We start from the raw sequence: 14295 nt of genomic DNA, 5'->3' as shown, positions 1-14295 counted from the left end.
TGGTGCTTAGGGTGGGGAAAAACTTGGATTCAAAACATTGCTGGTTTAATCATCTACAATAGCTGGCTCATATCTCAGGCATATCATACAAGCAGTGTTTTAAAGGGTATGTTTGGAGGGGGTATAACTTATTAGATTTCCTTGCATCATTAATATGATCACAATTTATATCCCAATATCATTTAATGATGAAGTAATATTTTGTTACAAAAGGTTATCACTCACAATAGTTGTCAACAATGGCCATGTCTAGAAAGCCAGATTCAAATACATTGCCCTTTCAAGGTCAGACCGACAAATTCAAGCAATGAGCTAAATGCAAAACATTTCAAGCTTATGCGAGTGAGTGAGTATGGTTTTTACGCCGCTTTTAGCAATATTCCAGCAATATCACGGCGGGGGACACCAGACATGGACTTCACACATTGTACCCATGTCGGGAATCGAAATCCGGGTCTTTGGCGTGACAAGTGCACGCTTACCCACTGGGCTACCCGACTGCCCCCCAAGCTTGTGCGAACCTTGCCCTTGCCCTTATCTAACATACCTCCATGGCCTTCTGTGCAACATCTGTCATCCACTGCTGGTGCACGAGAGACACAAGGCTTGTGATCAGCTCCAGGGTACTGCGCTGGATCTCATGGCCCGGCTTGCCTTGATTCTGGGGACAAACCACACAGGGTCACTCACAGGGTCACTCACAGAGTCACTCACAGGGAGACCTGGGTCATGAACAGTTCACGCCTAGCCTGTCCGAGCAGTGACATCAAATCCTACGTGAATTCCTTGATTTCAGTTAGCTCAAATTTCATTTTAGTTTAAACTGATTGTGTCAGTGGTGATGCATGTCACATTAAATACTGATCCAATCATGTTGGGATATTATGTTTTGAAGGATGAGCTATGTATCAGAAAGAGTCTAGAGAGTCTAAGAACACACTCACACACAAACTACCTGATATATTCACATGCAACATGAGATATGGATCATATACCCCACCCTAGAGATACATATACTCACATGCAACATGAGATATGGATCATACACCCCACCCTAGAGACACATATACTCACAAGCAACATGAGATATGGATCATACACCCCACCCTAGAGCCACATATACTCACATGCAACATGAGATATGGATTATATACCCCACCCTACAGGCACACATATACTCACATGCAACATGAGATATGGATCATATACCCCACCCTACAGCCACATATACTCACATACAATATGAGATATGGATCATACACCCCACCCTACAGACACATATACTCACATACAATATGAGAAATGGATCATACACCCCACCCTACAGACACACATATACTCACATGCAACATGAGATATGGATCATATACCCCACCCTACAGACACATATACTCACACACAACATGAGATATGGATCATACACCCCACCCTAGAGACACATATATACTCACACACAACATGAGATATGGATCATATACCCCACCCTACAGCCACATATACTCACACACAACATGGGATATGGATCATACACCCCACCCTACAGACACATATACTCACATACAATATGAGAAATGGATCATATACCCCACCCTACAGACACATATACTCACACACAACATGAGATATGGATCATACACCCCACCCTAGAGACACATATATACTCACACACAACATGAGATATGGATCATATACCCCACCCTACAGACGCACATATACTCACATGCAACATGAGATATGGATCATATACCCCACCCTACAGACACACATATACTCACATGCAACATGAGATATGGATCATACACCCCACCCTACAGACACACATATACTCACACACAACATGAGATATGGATCATACACCCCACCCTACAGACACACATATACTCACATGCAACATGAGATATGGATCATACACCCCACCCTACAGACACACATATACTCACATGCAACATGAGATATGGATCCGCATGGATGAGCTTCACTATCCACAGTAGGATGTACTTGTAGCTGGTCAATGTCTCATCTGATGTGGCTCTCGTTAGCGTGATAGCCTTGGTCACTCTGGTTATTGTCTGACAACAAGAAATAGCAAGGCATAATATTAATATAAGGGTGAAAAAAGGTGAACTGGGTTTTGTGACACTGAGCCTCATGGTCATCTGAAAAATATAAATATAAAGATGGTAGAAACCTATTTAGTCCTGCTGAACAGACTTGATCATTTGCGACAAAATCTGTAATATTCAGTATTTGTCAGCATCATTTTTCAGAGCCTTCATTTTGTTATTAACAACTAAAATTCTGAATTGTTTGATAGGCATTACTAAGAAGTTGACGAATGACAAAGTAGACACAAGTTATGGATAACATCTTCTTTATTTACTGTAAAGGCGACCCTTGACCCTTGAGTCCTCAAACTGCCCAATAGTAAAGGTATCCTAAGGAGTAGTAGGAATGTGTCCTTTTTCAGGATTTGCTATACATTATCATTATAAGGACTAGTGGGCTAAACCTGTTAATTTTTATCGCTGTTTACCGAAAAGTCGCCATTACAGTTAAAAAAGAAGCTGTCATCCATAAATTGTGTCTACTGTAATTATAATTCCGTAAAGTGCTGTAAAGTGCAGTAAAGTGCAATAGGCCCAGCATCTGTAGCATTGTAAGGTATCTTCGTGTACACGTAGCTACAATAGCTACAGCAGCTCCATTCCTACAACATTCAGTCCACAGTCCATGTTCACCACCTCCATATTGGCGGCTTTACCTTGGGGCAGTTGTGGCTGCTGAAGCCCTGTGTGACCTTGTTGACGATGTCGGTGAACATGTTTCTCAGCTCTCCAGCTTTGCCGTAGTTGAGGCTGATGTCTGGCCACCACGCCAGGCGGGGCTGAACACACGTGAACACACACATTACTGGGGTGACAACAAATTGGCATAATCAAGATCAGTCAAAACCGTTAAACAAACAGCCCTCAAATTTTGAATTTTTCCAGACTCTCATACTATCTCTCTCTCCATTCCCCGTCAATCCCCATTTTCATGTTGCATTCACATAATAAGAGAGAGGTTGACTCTACCTTAAAATTGACTTTCATGTGTGGTCTTTTCTAACAAGTCTTTAAAAGGTGGGGTGAAATGGGGTTTAAACATCGCATTCAAGGTTATTACACTTACGTAGAGACGTGAATGCATGAGTGTGTGTGGCTGCTTGTACTAGTCCAGACTACTGCCGTTCTTATAGTGCTAGCCCACTGAGATACCATGCCAAAGTTTAACATGAATACCTGAACCTTAACATGAAACGCCGGATCTTCCTCTCTCCGGGCAGACGCTCTACCACGAGGCCACGAGTTTTGAAAAGAGTTTTGATTTGAAACAAAATTTTCACAGTGCCCTATGAGTTTTTAAGTTCTTTAAAATACTATCATTATTGAGTGCATGAGTATAATTTAAGACGCTTTTAGCAATATGCCAGCAATATCGTGGCAGGAGGACACCAGAAATGGGCTTCACACATGACTATTGATAAGCCTGAACACAAAAATGTTTCTAAAACATATTGTCTCAAGGTATTATTTTAGGTCCAAATAAAAACAACAAAAGAAACACAATCTAGTTTGGGATGGTCTTACCTGTGTGATGATCCGATGGAGGGCGTTGACAAGGACAAAGTGATACATGGGAGGCGAGTGGCTGTTGAGGCAGACTTTCAGGACATCATTGTTGTGTGGCGTGATGCGGAAACAGGACACGAAGCAGTCGATGTACAGGTCAAGGTCTTGTCCGAACATGCCCTGACCCTTGTAGAACGGTTTACTGTTGGAGGGCGGATTGAACAGCAGCGTCTAGCCAAACACAACATGGAAAATGCATAACACTTGACGATTTCATAGTCAACGTCCCACATGAGTTCTTACTAAGACCTAGATCGGAAATGGGCTTCAGATTGTGTGGCAAAGTCTTCCATAAAGTCAGGACCCTATGGGAGTGAGTGAGTATGGTTTTACGCTGCTTTTAGCAATAATCCAGCAATATCAGGGCGGTGTACACCAGAAATGGGCTTCACACATTGTACCCATGTCGAGAATCGAACCCGGGTCTTCGGCGTGACGAGCAAACGTTTAAACCACCAGGCTACCCAACCGCCCCCAGGACCCTAAGGAGCTCCATTAAAACAGAAGAGTGAAGTTTCCCAATAGACAGCATAATGGAGGGTTTCCTTTCATGGCATCAACACAGGGAATTACCACAGGTATTTATTTTGGGGGACCTCATAATAAAACAAGCATGACATACTCATATCTCCCCACACACACATCCCTCCCCCCAATATTACATTCCAGTTGTGTGCAAGGCATTAGCCCTCCAGAAAAAAACACTACCACTACAGTCTAAGTCAAAGTCATTGCTATGGAAGCTCAAATAATAAATTTAAAAATAAATAAATATCAAAACGCACCAGTTCACCACAAGATCTATCTATGTGCCAAATAGTGTACGTTTTTTAAGATCTGCTCCAGGAAGGAACACTACCACCATTTTCAGTCTAAGTCAAAGTCGTTGCCATGGTAACTCGAAAAATAATTTTTCAAAAATCTCTATAAAACGTGCTGGATGGTAGAAGGACAGACAGCACCCATTCCTATATCAGAATATAATAATAATCTGAAAACTTTAAATACTAAGGCAATTAATTATCTTAATCTTGTTTTCAAAACAACAACTTCTACCCCTAGAATCCCCAGATGGTGAAGCCCTGTGTGTACCTTGAGATCCTGAATGACAGACTGCACTAGAGAGAAGAGGACGTTGAGACTATCATTGATGCTGATGTATGTGGAAGCTTTACATAGTCGCACACACGTCACAGCAGCGCCCTCTGTGAACTGCTTGTTGCCACCGTGACACGCAATGGCTCGCTTCACTTCGTCTATAAAATGTTTCTGTAAAACAAACAATCGGATAATTAGATTTCAGAATATATTATCTATTCAATACTAAGCCTGCATTGCATTATGCATATTGTTGCTATCAGGTCAAAAGTATCCAAGGAAAGAAGAGGATTGTATTCTTGCTATAAATATAGTTGTTGAACCAGTAGTATCGCAATGACCGCTCACTGGAGTTACCTCCCATGCCCCTCTGTAGTCATTGTTGTTTCTTTCGTCCGTGGTGAGATCTCCTTGGCCACAAAGATCAGAAAGATTGTTCAACTATACCTTTTGTCCTTTCTTTTGGGGTTTTATTTTCTACTTAGTGCCTTATATTTTAAACTATGAACCATACCCACAGATTAACTGCATATTTATTCTGATTATAACTCTACATATGTTCGATTTTTTTCCTAACCACTTTTATTAACTCCCTAATTTGGTTTGTTGCTGTTGGCATGAGCCCTTGATGCAGCTGAGGATCAAACCCTGGACGTTCCGCTCTCCGGGCGGATGCTCTACTACAAGGCCACGGAGGAGTTGAGACCCATAGTCCAACAAGACACTGATACTTTGATATATTGTCAGAGGTAAGGATGTCACAATACACTGACCATACACCTGACAACACGATATATGATAATTGAGAACCCAAGTCAAATTTCAAGCATGCTCAAATTCAGATGAAAGTGAGAATAGCATCATGACTAAGGTATCGCCACATGTTTTCAGTGTTCTGGGGTAATTGATGTCTTCTATAAAATTTGAATCCTGGGATGACCTAAAATGCAACGTTATAGTTATGAGTGAGTTGGGTTGAATGCCGCCTTGAACAGTACTCCAATGATATCTCGGCAGGTAAGCTTAATGTTGGAGGAAAACCTGAAGTGCTGCAGGCTTGTATGGTGCAGAAATAATCGGGGTGAACCGGAATTCGAACTCATGATCATAGGTTTCTGGCATTCCTAAGGGACGCAACTCTGCAAAGAGCCAGCGATGCCCTAAATAAGGTTGTGACAAAGACGACATGACTTCCCAGCTTAATTCTGAATGATCCAGGTGAGTTTGAGCCCCCCACTGATTACAGGCAGTCCCTACTCACCTTCCTGAGGTGCTGCTGGGAACAGGGGGCGCCTGTGTCAGCGTTGTTTATCTCCTCCAAGATTTTCTAAAAACAAAACTGTTAAGTTCATTATTTGGTCACTTACATTGTGCAAGGTTGTATGTCACAGAGTAGAGATACATTCAGTATTTCAAACTTTTAAAAGAAAATTGTGCATTTTTTCAAACTTTGGAGTTTCAAAATTCTTATTTTCCAAAATTCAGAGAGGATGAAAATATTCCTCTGTGCTGAGGCTAATTAATGACCATCTCTTTATCAGTGTCTATGAAAATTTCGTCCTTGTGATCTTTAATTGTAGACTGGCATATTATTCGTTACAATTATGAAGAAATTGCATGTTCGTAATTTAGTTGAAAATTCGCAACGAATACGAAAAACTAACTAGACGTAAGTGGCAGGCTTGTACTAAAGTTTTAAATCACTAATTCAAATACAACACTCATGTTTGGGTCTTGGGAGAGTTTGAGCTGATGAACAGAGTGATTGCTCACCGGACAGAGAATGAGTAGCATCATCTGGAGGGGCCAGACCGACACCCTTCTCTTGGACCCCTCTGTCAGAGCATTGAAGTGTTCAAACATCTTGTCACAGCACTCTGCAAACAACAGTTCATATTGCATTAGATTTCTTGTTGAGTATGATTGAAGACCCCGGTGAAGATCAGCAACCCATGCTTGTCCTGAGAAGTGACTAATAGGATCAGGCAGTCAGGCTCACTGACTTGGTTGCTGCATGCCATCATATCCCAAATTGGTAGATCGATGTCGATCACTGGATTGTCTGGTCGACTCGATTATTTATAGACAGCTGTCAGACAGCTGGAATATTGCTATGTGCAGCAATGAACTAACAACAAACACAAGAACTATGGAAGAGTATGCACACTGTGTCCTGGGTAAAAGGACATTCACTGAGCACCCAAATTAGGAATTGATAAAAGGATATGTCTTCGGGAACCAAAGATGTTTGGTTTCGTTCATTTGTACTTGTGTTTTTCTCACAGTATCACAACAGCAGTGATGTGAATAGTTCTTTTGTAGTCAGAGATTTGATTTTGCTGCCTTTTAATATCAGGGATGCCATATCTCAGCAGATTACTTCTTAGAGTGTTTATATACAAGAAACTGAACCTACATTGTTCCCTATCTAGGAACTGTACAGAGATTGTTCCCTATCGAGGAACTGAACCTAGATTGTTCCCTATCGAGGAACTGAACCTAGATTGTTCCCTTACAAGGAACTGAACCTAGATTGTTCCCTATCGAGGAACTGAACCTAGATTGTTCCCTATCGAGGAACTGAACCTAGATTGTTCCCTATCGAGGAACTGAACCTAGATTGTTCCCTTACAAGGAACTGAACCTAGATTGTTCCCTATCGAGGAACTGAACCTAGATTGTTCCCTAACAAGGAACTGAACCTAGATTGTTCCCTATCGAGGAACTGAACCTAGATTGTTCCCTATCGAGGAAATGAACCTAGATTGTTCCCTATCGACGAACTGAACCTAGATTGTTCCCTATCGACGAACTGAACCTAGATTGTTCCCTATCGACGAACTGAACCTAGATTGTTCCCTAACAAGGAACTGAACCTAGATTGTTCCCTAACAAGGAACTGAACCTAGATTGTTCCCTAACAAGGAACTGAACCTAGATTGTTCCCTAACAAGGAAATGAACCTAGATTGTTCCCTAACAAGGAACTGAACCTAGATTGTTCCCTATCGAGGAACTGAACTTAGATTGTTCCCTATCGAGGAAATGAACCTAGATTGTTCCCTAACAAGGAAATGAACCTAGATTGTTCCCTATCGAGGGACTGAACCTAGATTGTTCCCTAACGAGGAACTGAACCTAGATTGTTCCCTATCGAGGAACTGAACCTAGATTGTTCCCTATCGAGGAAATGAACCTAGATTGTTCCCTATCGAGGAAATGAACCTACATTGTTCCCTAACAAGGAACTGAACCTAGATTGTTCCCTAACAAGGAAATGAACCTAGATTGTTCCCTAACAAGGAACTGAACCTAGATTGTTCCCTAACAAGGAAATGAACCTAGATTGTTCCCTATCGAGGAACTGAACCTAGATTGTTCCCTAACAAGGAACTGAACCTAGATTGTTCCCTAACAAGGAAATGAACCTAGATTGTTCCCTATCGAGGAACTGAACCTAGATTGTTCCCTAACGAGGAACTGAACCTAGATTGTTCCCTAACAAGGAACTGAACCTAGATTGTTCCCTATCGAGGAACTGAACCTAGATTGTTCCCTATCGAGGAACTGAACCTAGATTGTTCCCTAACGAGGAACTGAACCTAGATTGTTCCCTAACGAGGAAATGAACCTAGATTGTTCCCTAACAAGGAACTGAACCTGAGGACTCGGTGTTAAGAGGCAATGTTTTAACTCCAAGTCTATCCTGCTGCCAATGATTTAGATTCATTAGCTGTATAGGATTAACATAACTAAAAACAAGTTGGACGCATATGAGGAATCAAACCTGGGACCTTGACGAGCCAATATTTTACCTACTAGGCTACCCCACTCCTGTTAAACATAAAGATCCATTAGCTGTACAGGCCAAAAACTGATGCCCCAAAAGAAGGGGCCATCACTACCCAATGGCTGCAACTGATGGTAAATATATTTAAACATAAACAGTAGTTAATTTATCAGCATTTTCATACATGTTCAAAATCATATAAGAAAGAAATACTAAAATAAAATTGCCAGAGGATAATATTGTTAGCAGATGCAATTCCATGTGAGTCCAACAGACATACCCTGCAGCTCATCGTTGGGCCTCTTCTGCAGGTCTGTGAACTCATGAGGGTAGTTGTCCATCCAGTTCCACACCGCCTGTAACATACAGCAGAACGTGCAGGGACCTCAAGGATAACAATAACAGAGACAACATGTGGAATGATCAGACACAAAATAGACCCGTGAAGATCCAGGGTAGAACAGGTCTTCAGCAACACATGCTTGCCGTAAAAGGTGACTATGCTTGTTGTAAGAGGCGACTAACGGCATCGGGTGGTCAGGCTCGCTGACTTGGTTGATGCATGACATCGATCCCAATTTCGTGGATCAATGCTCATGATACTAATCACTGGATTGTCTGGTCCAGACTTGATTATTTACAGACCGCCGTCATATAGCTGGAATATTGATGAGTGCGGCGTAAAACAAACAACAACATACAATGTCTGATTTCTTCATAGATGTATCATACGTTATTAGTTGGTGGTACAGTGGTAACCCTGGTACTCATATTTTCATGGTACCCGCAAAAATCATCACTAAGTGCCCAAAGGAAAAATCCAGGAAAATCCCATAATGTTAAAAAATGTTCCACAAGTATGCAGCAATATTAAAAAAAAAAAATTCAATATTTTAGTGATCATGAAACAACTTTACTTATTTCAACCAGTGATAAAAACATCTTTACATTTATTAGTATACTTGTTGTAAGAGGCAACTAACGGGATCGGGTGATTAGGCTCAGTGACTTGGTTGATCCATGTCATCGTACCCCAATTGTGTGGATCGATGCTCATGATGTCAATCACTGGTTTGTCTGTTCCAGACTCGATTATTTACAGACCGCTGTCATATAGCTGGAATATTGCTATGTGCAGCAATGAACTAACAACAAACACAAGAACTATGGAAGAGTATGCACACTGTGTCTTGGGTAAAAGGACATTCACTGAGCATCCAAGTTAGGAACTGATAAAAGGATATTTCTTTGGGAACCAAAGATGTGCGGAGTAATACAACACACAAACAAATGTACATGATGTGATCCTAATCGGAAAACTAGCACTAATTTGAAACTTAGATACTCAGGTGTTCCACAGAGGATAAAATCAAGTGGAATCCAGGGTGCCGTTGTACAAAACAACCTTAGCGCTACGACTGTCGTAAGTCTATGTTAAGGTATGGGAGTTACGATCACCTTTGCGCTAAGATCGCTTTGTACAACAGCACCCTGGACCCTTAATTTATAACAATAGCATTAAAAAGAAAATGTCAATATTTTGCTTTAATAATTTTCAGTGCCAAATGATAACTGCTTTGTGATACCACAGATCACTTGACTCTGGTATGGGTTATCTCCCTTGAGACATTAACATGCTACTATTATCCTGGAGACTACTCACCTTCTCCAGGTTCTGGCCCAGCGTGATGAGCACCTGTCTCGACTTGAGGGACTTGAACTTTGACACAACTTCTGTAACAAACAGCAACAATAACAGCCAACAGCAAAAGCCCTGACTAAGCAGAATGGCAACCCTTGGTTTCAGCACATTGACATGCCATACCAGCAGAGCTAAGAACGAGATTTTATTACCAGGGATACACAGCACTACCATTCTGAGAATATCAACTGAAACCTCACTCATACACACATTCTCCCCTCATCATACACTCACTGTCCCCCTCCAACTCCATCCCTCTCATTGTGATTCGGAGTTAGGCATGCAGTCTCTCGCTTATCCCAATATAAGCTAAACTGCTTAGTGCATGATTAAAGAGTCTAAATGATCAGAAACAACGCTTCTGTATTTCTTCTTGCTAGAGAATTCCCAGAGGTTCCCCCAGCAATGTGGAAGTAGTCAATCAGCTGTTACGAATACAGTCTCGTGAAAAAATGTATGAACATCAAAATGTGTCGTTCATGCATCCATGAGCATCAGTTCTGCAGTCGTGTGACCGACCTCTCATTCAATGGAAAAGCTGTGTATCGTATAAACCCCACCGCCCTCCCCCTAACACAGTACAGCATCACCCCCACCCCTTCCCCCTAACACAGTACAGCATCACCCCCACTGCCCTCCCCCTAACACAGTACAGCATCACCCCAACTGCCCCCACCCTACACCCCATCCCCCTAACACAGTACAGCATCACCCCCACTGCCCCCACCCTAACACAGTACAGCAACACCCCACCCCCCTAACACAGTACAGCATCATTCCCACTGCCCCCCTAACACAGTACAGCAACACCCCCACTGCCCCCACCCTAACATAGTACAGAATCACCCCACCCACCCTAACACAGTACAGCATCACCCCCACCCTAACACAGTACAGCAACACCCCACCCCACTAACACAGTACAGCATCACCCCCACTGCCCCAACCCTAACACAGTACAGCATCACCCCCACTCTAACACAGTACAGCAACACCCCACCCCCCTAACACAGTACAGCATCATTCCCACTGCCCCCCTAACACAGTACAGCAACACCCCCACTGCCCCCACCCTAACATAGTACAGAATCACCCCACCCACCCTAACACAGTACAGCATCACCCCCACCCTAACACAGTACAGCAACACCCCACCCCACTAACACAGTACAGCATCACCCCCACTGCCCCAACCCTAACACAGTACAGCATCACCCCCACTCTAACACAGTACAGCATCACCCCACTGCCCCAACCCTAACACAGTACAGCAACACCCCCACTCTAACACAGTACAGCATCACCCCACTGCCCCAACCCTAACACAGTACAGCATCACCCCCACTGGCGCCACCCTAACACAGTACAGCAACACCCCCACTCTAACACAGTACAGCATCACCCCACTGCCCCAACCCTAACACAGTACAGCATCACCCCCACTGGCGCCACCCTAACACAGTACAGCATCACCCCCACTGCCCCAACCCTAACACAGTACAGCATCACCCCCACTCTAACACAGTACAGCATCACCCCACTGCCATCCCCCCTAACACAGTACAGCAACACCCCCACTCTAACACAGTACAGCATCACCCCCACCCTAACACAGTACAGCATCACCCCCACTCTAACACAGTACAGCATCACCCCCACTGCCCCAACCCTAACACAGTACAGCATCACCCCACTGCCATCCCCCCTAACACAGTACAGCATCACCCCACCCCCCTAACACAGTACAGCATCACCCCACTGCCCCCACCCTAACACAGTACAGCATCACCCCACCCCCCTAACACAGTACAGCATCACCCCACTGCCATCCCACTCTAACACAGTACAGCATCACCCCACCCCCCTAACACAGTACAGCATCACCCCACTGCCATCCCCCCTAACACAGTACAGCAACACCCCCACTCTAACACAGTACAGCATCACCCCACTGGCGCCACCCTAACACAGTACAGCATCACCCCCACTGGCGCCACCCTAACACAGTACAGCATCACCCCACCCCCCTAACACGGTACAGCATCACCCCACTGCCCCCTCCCCCTAACACAGTACAGCATCACCCCCAATGGCCCCACCCTAACACAGTACAGCATCACCCCACTGCCCTCCTCCCCCTAACACAGTACAGCATCACCCCCAATGGCCCCACCCTAACACAGTACAGCATCACCCCCACTGCCCCCCTCCCCCTAACACAGTACAGTATCACCCCCCTTCCCCTTCACACAGTACAGCATCAAGCCCCACCCCCCTTTCACCCCCCAACCCACACACCAAACACAGTGCAGCCCTCACCATTGAGCAGTTTGCTGAGTCTGGCCAGGTCCATGTTCATGTGCTGGATGAGCTCCAGGTCAGTGAGATCTGAGGGGTCTTCATTGCAGGTCGACAGAGTCACCAGTCTGAAAACATACATTGAATGAAGATGGGGAACAAGCAAACATAGTACAACTCGCAGTTAGAACGTTTACACTGTATGCACTCACGAAGGGTCCTTGTCATGACCCTAATACCATCGAAGACCTCAACGAACCGAAAGACCCTTCTTCATTTTGACCATTGAAATGGTGTCCATGATGTTTCAAGAAACTTGTCATACACCCATGCAGTGAAATGCTTCTAAGCAAGACTGTTAGTCCAGACAACGGTATAAGGATCAATACCAAACATCGCCTTTACAGTAAGTAAAGAAGTTGCTATCCATAAAATGTGTCTACGTTGTCATTCGTCAACTTCAAAGAAATGCCCATCAAACAATTAACCCACAATGAGTTGACACTGAGTTCATTTTGTTGTAGTTGGAAAACCTGTGAACTAGTGCAGCTTTTCCAGATCCCTTCATTTTTCACCAGGGGTCACTATATCCTGTAATGGTGGGGACTGTTACATTCAATGATTCAAACACTGTTAATCTTGAAATTAACGCGAGCGTGAATTAAATGCGAAAAGTGCTAACGGTCTTTGCTCGCATAAACTAACTTTGTATTTATATCTTCAAATGAATATCAACAATAAGACGTCCTCACTGCACACTTTGGAAAGCGGAAATACCAACTTGAATATAAACACAACTGGTTTATTGAGCTGCAGTTGTAACAAGTATATAACAATGTCATTCAAAGAATAGGAATTACACAATGGGCATCCGGTGAGTTATCACTGCTGGGGTCAAGCGTTCTACCCACTCTTGTCAAGGTTCTTGACGCCTTCTCCTCATACCAATCAGTGAACTGTTGTTGGTTCAGTTATTTTATTGCCTTTGAACTTCCTTAATGCCAGTCAGCAGGGTAAACATTTCAACTGTGTGATGTTTTTAGGAAAACGCTGTTTATTGTATTTACGGAAGTGCTCCACTCAGCGCTAATAAGCAGTGCTATTTGCTGTTTGATTGGATATGATTTGATTGATTTGTATCATTCACTGGGGATGGGGTGGGGGAGTCACATTGATATTGAGTTGCATTTTAGGCTAGGGGTCAACAATCTCCCAGATTTACAGTTATAATATAACAACGAAAATCAATAATAACAATCCTAAAAGAAAGAACAAAACAAGCATGAAATACTCATATCCCCTGCCAATATGACATGTCCGGTTGTGTGCAAGACAAGAAATATTGTACGGTTTTCAAGATCTGTTCTGGAAAGGAGCACTACGTCCATTTTTAGTGTACCGTATATCGCTGTGTATAAGGTGACCCCACGTATAAGACGACCCCCCTGTACACGCCTTCAAAATCAACCCAAAATTCTATACTCCGTGTATAAGGCGACCTGGATTGAAACACATCACAAGTCTGACTGATATAGAAGATTTAACGTGCGCTTTCCGACGGTAGCGTATTTCGCACACGGACATCACAAGTGCGCACACAAACCTTATATATGCAATAAAAATATGTTTATCTTGCGTTGTTGTTTTTTTTCTACAATGATAGGTCGCGTGTGTAACTCCAGCACACGTCGCCATTTTGTGTTTACACGGTACGACACCAATTGGTGCCCGTAAAAT

General features: G+C 43.4%; 1 protein-coding gene across 1 annotated transcript in view; it reads right to left on the bottom strand.

The window, feature by feature from the left end:
• LOC124150824 (neurofibromin-like) overlaps positions 1–14295 on the bottom strand; it is a 113220-nt gene that overhangs the window by 84765 nt on the left and 14160 nt on the right. The window contains exons 6-15 of the mRNA XM_048401210.1: positions 12580–12686; positions 10222–10292; positions 8839–8914; positions 6543–6646; positions 6031–6096; positions 4764–4940; positions 3630–3842; positions 2762–2884; positions 1941–2069; positions 548–661 (exon numbers count right to left, since the gene is read on the bottom strand). Coding sequence (XP_048257167.1) covers positions 548–661; positions 1941–2069; positions 2762–2884; positions 3630–3842; positions 4764–4940; positions 6031–6096; positions 6543–6646; positions 8839–8914; positions 10222–10292; positions 12580–12686 — 1180 coding nt within the window. The remainder of the gene's footprint in view (positions 1–547; positions 662–1940; positions 2070–2761; positions 2885–3629; positions 3843–4763; positions 4941–6030; positions 6097–6542; positions 6647–8838; positions 8915–10221; positions 10293–12579; positions 12687–14295) is intronic.

This window comes from Haliotis rufescens, unplaced genomic scaffold (assembly GCF_023055435.1).
Source record: "Haliotis rufescens isolate VD_foot unplaced genomic scaffold, xgHalRufe1.0.p SCAF_21, whole genome shotgun sequence".
Taxonomy (NCBI): domain Eukaryota; kingdom Metazoa; phylum Mollusca; class Gastropoda; order Lepetellida; family Haliotidae; genus Haliotis; species Haliotis rufescens.
Note: the sequence above shows the minus strand (reverse complement) of the source record. Positions and strands in the feature narration are given on the sequence as shown.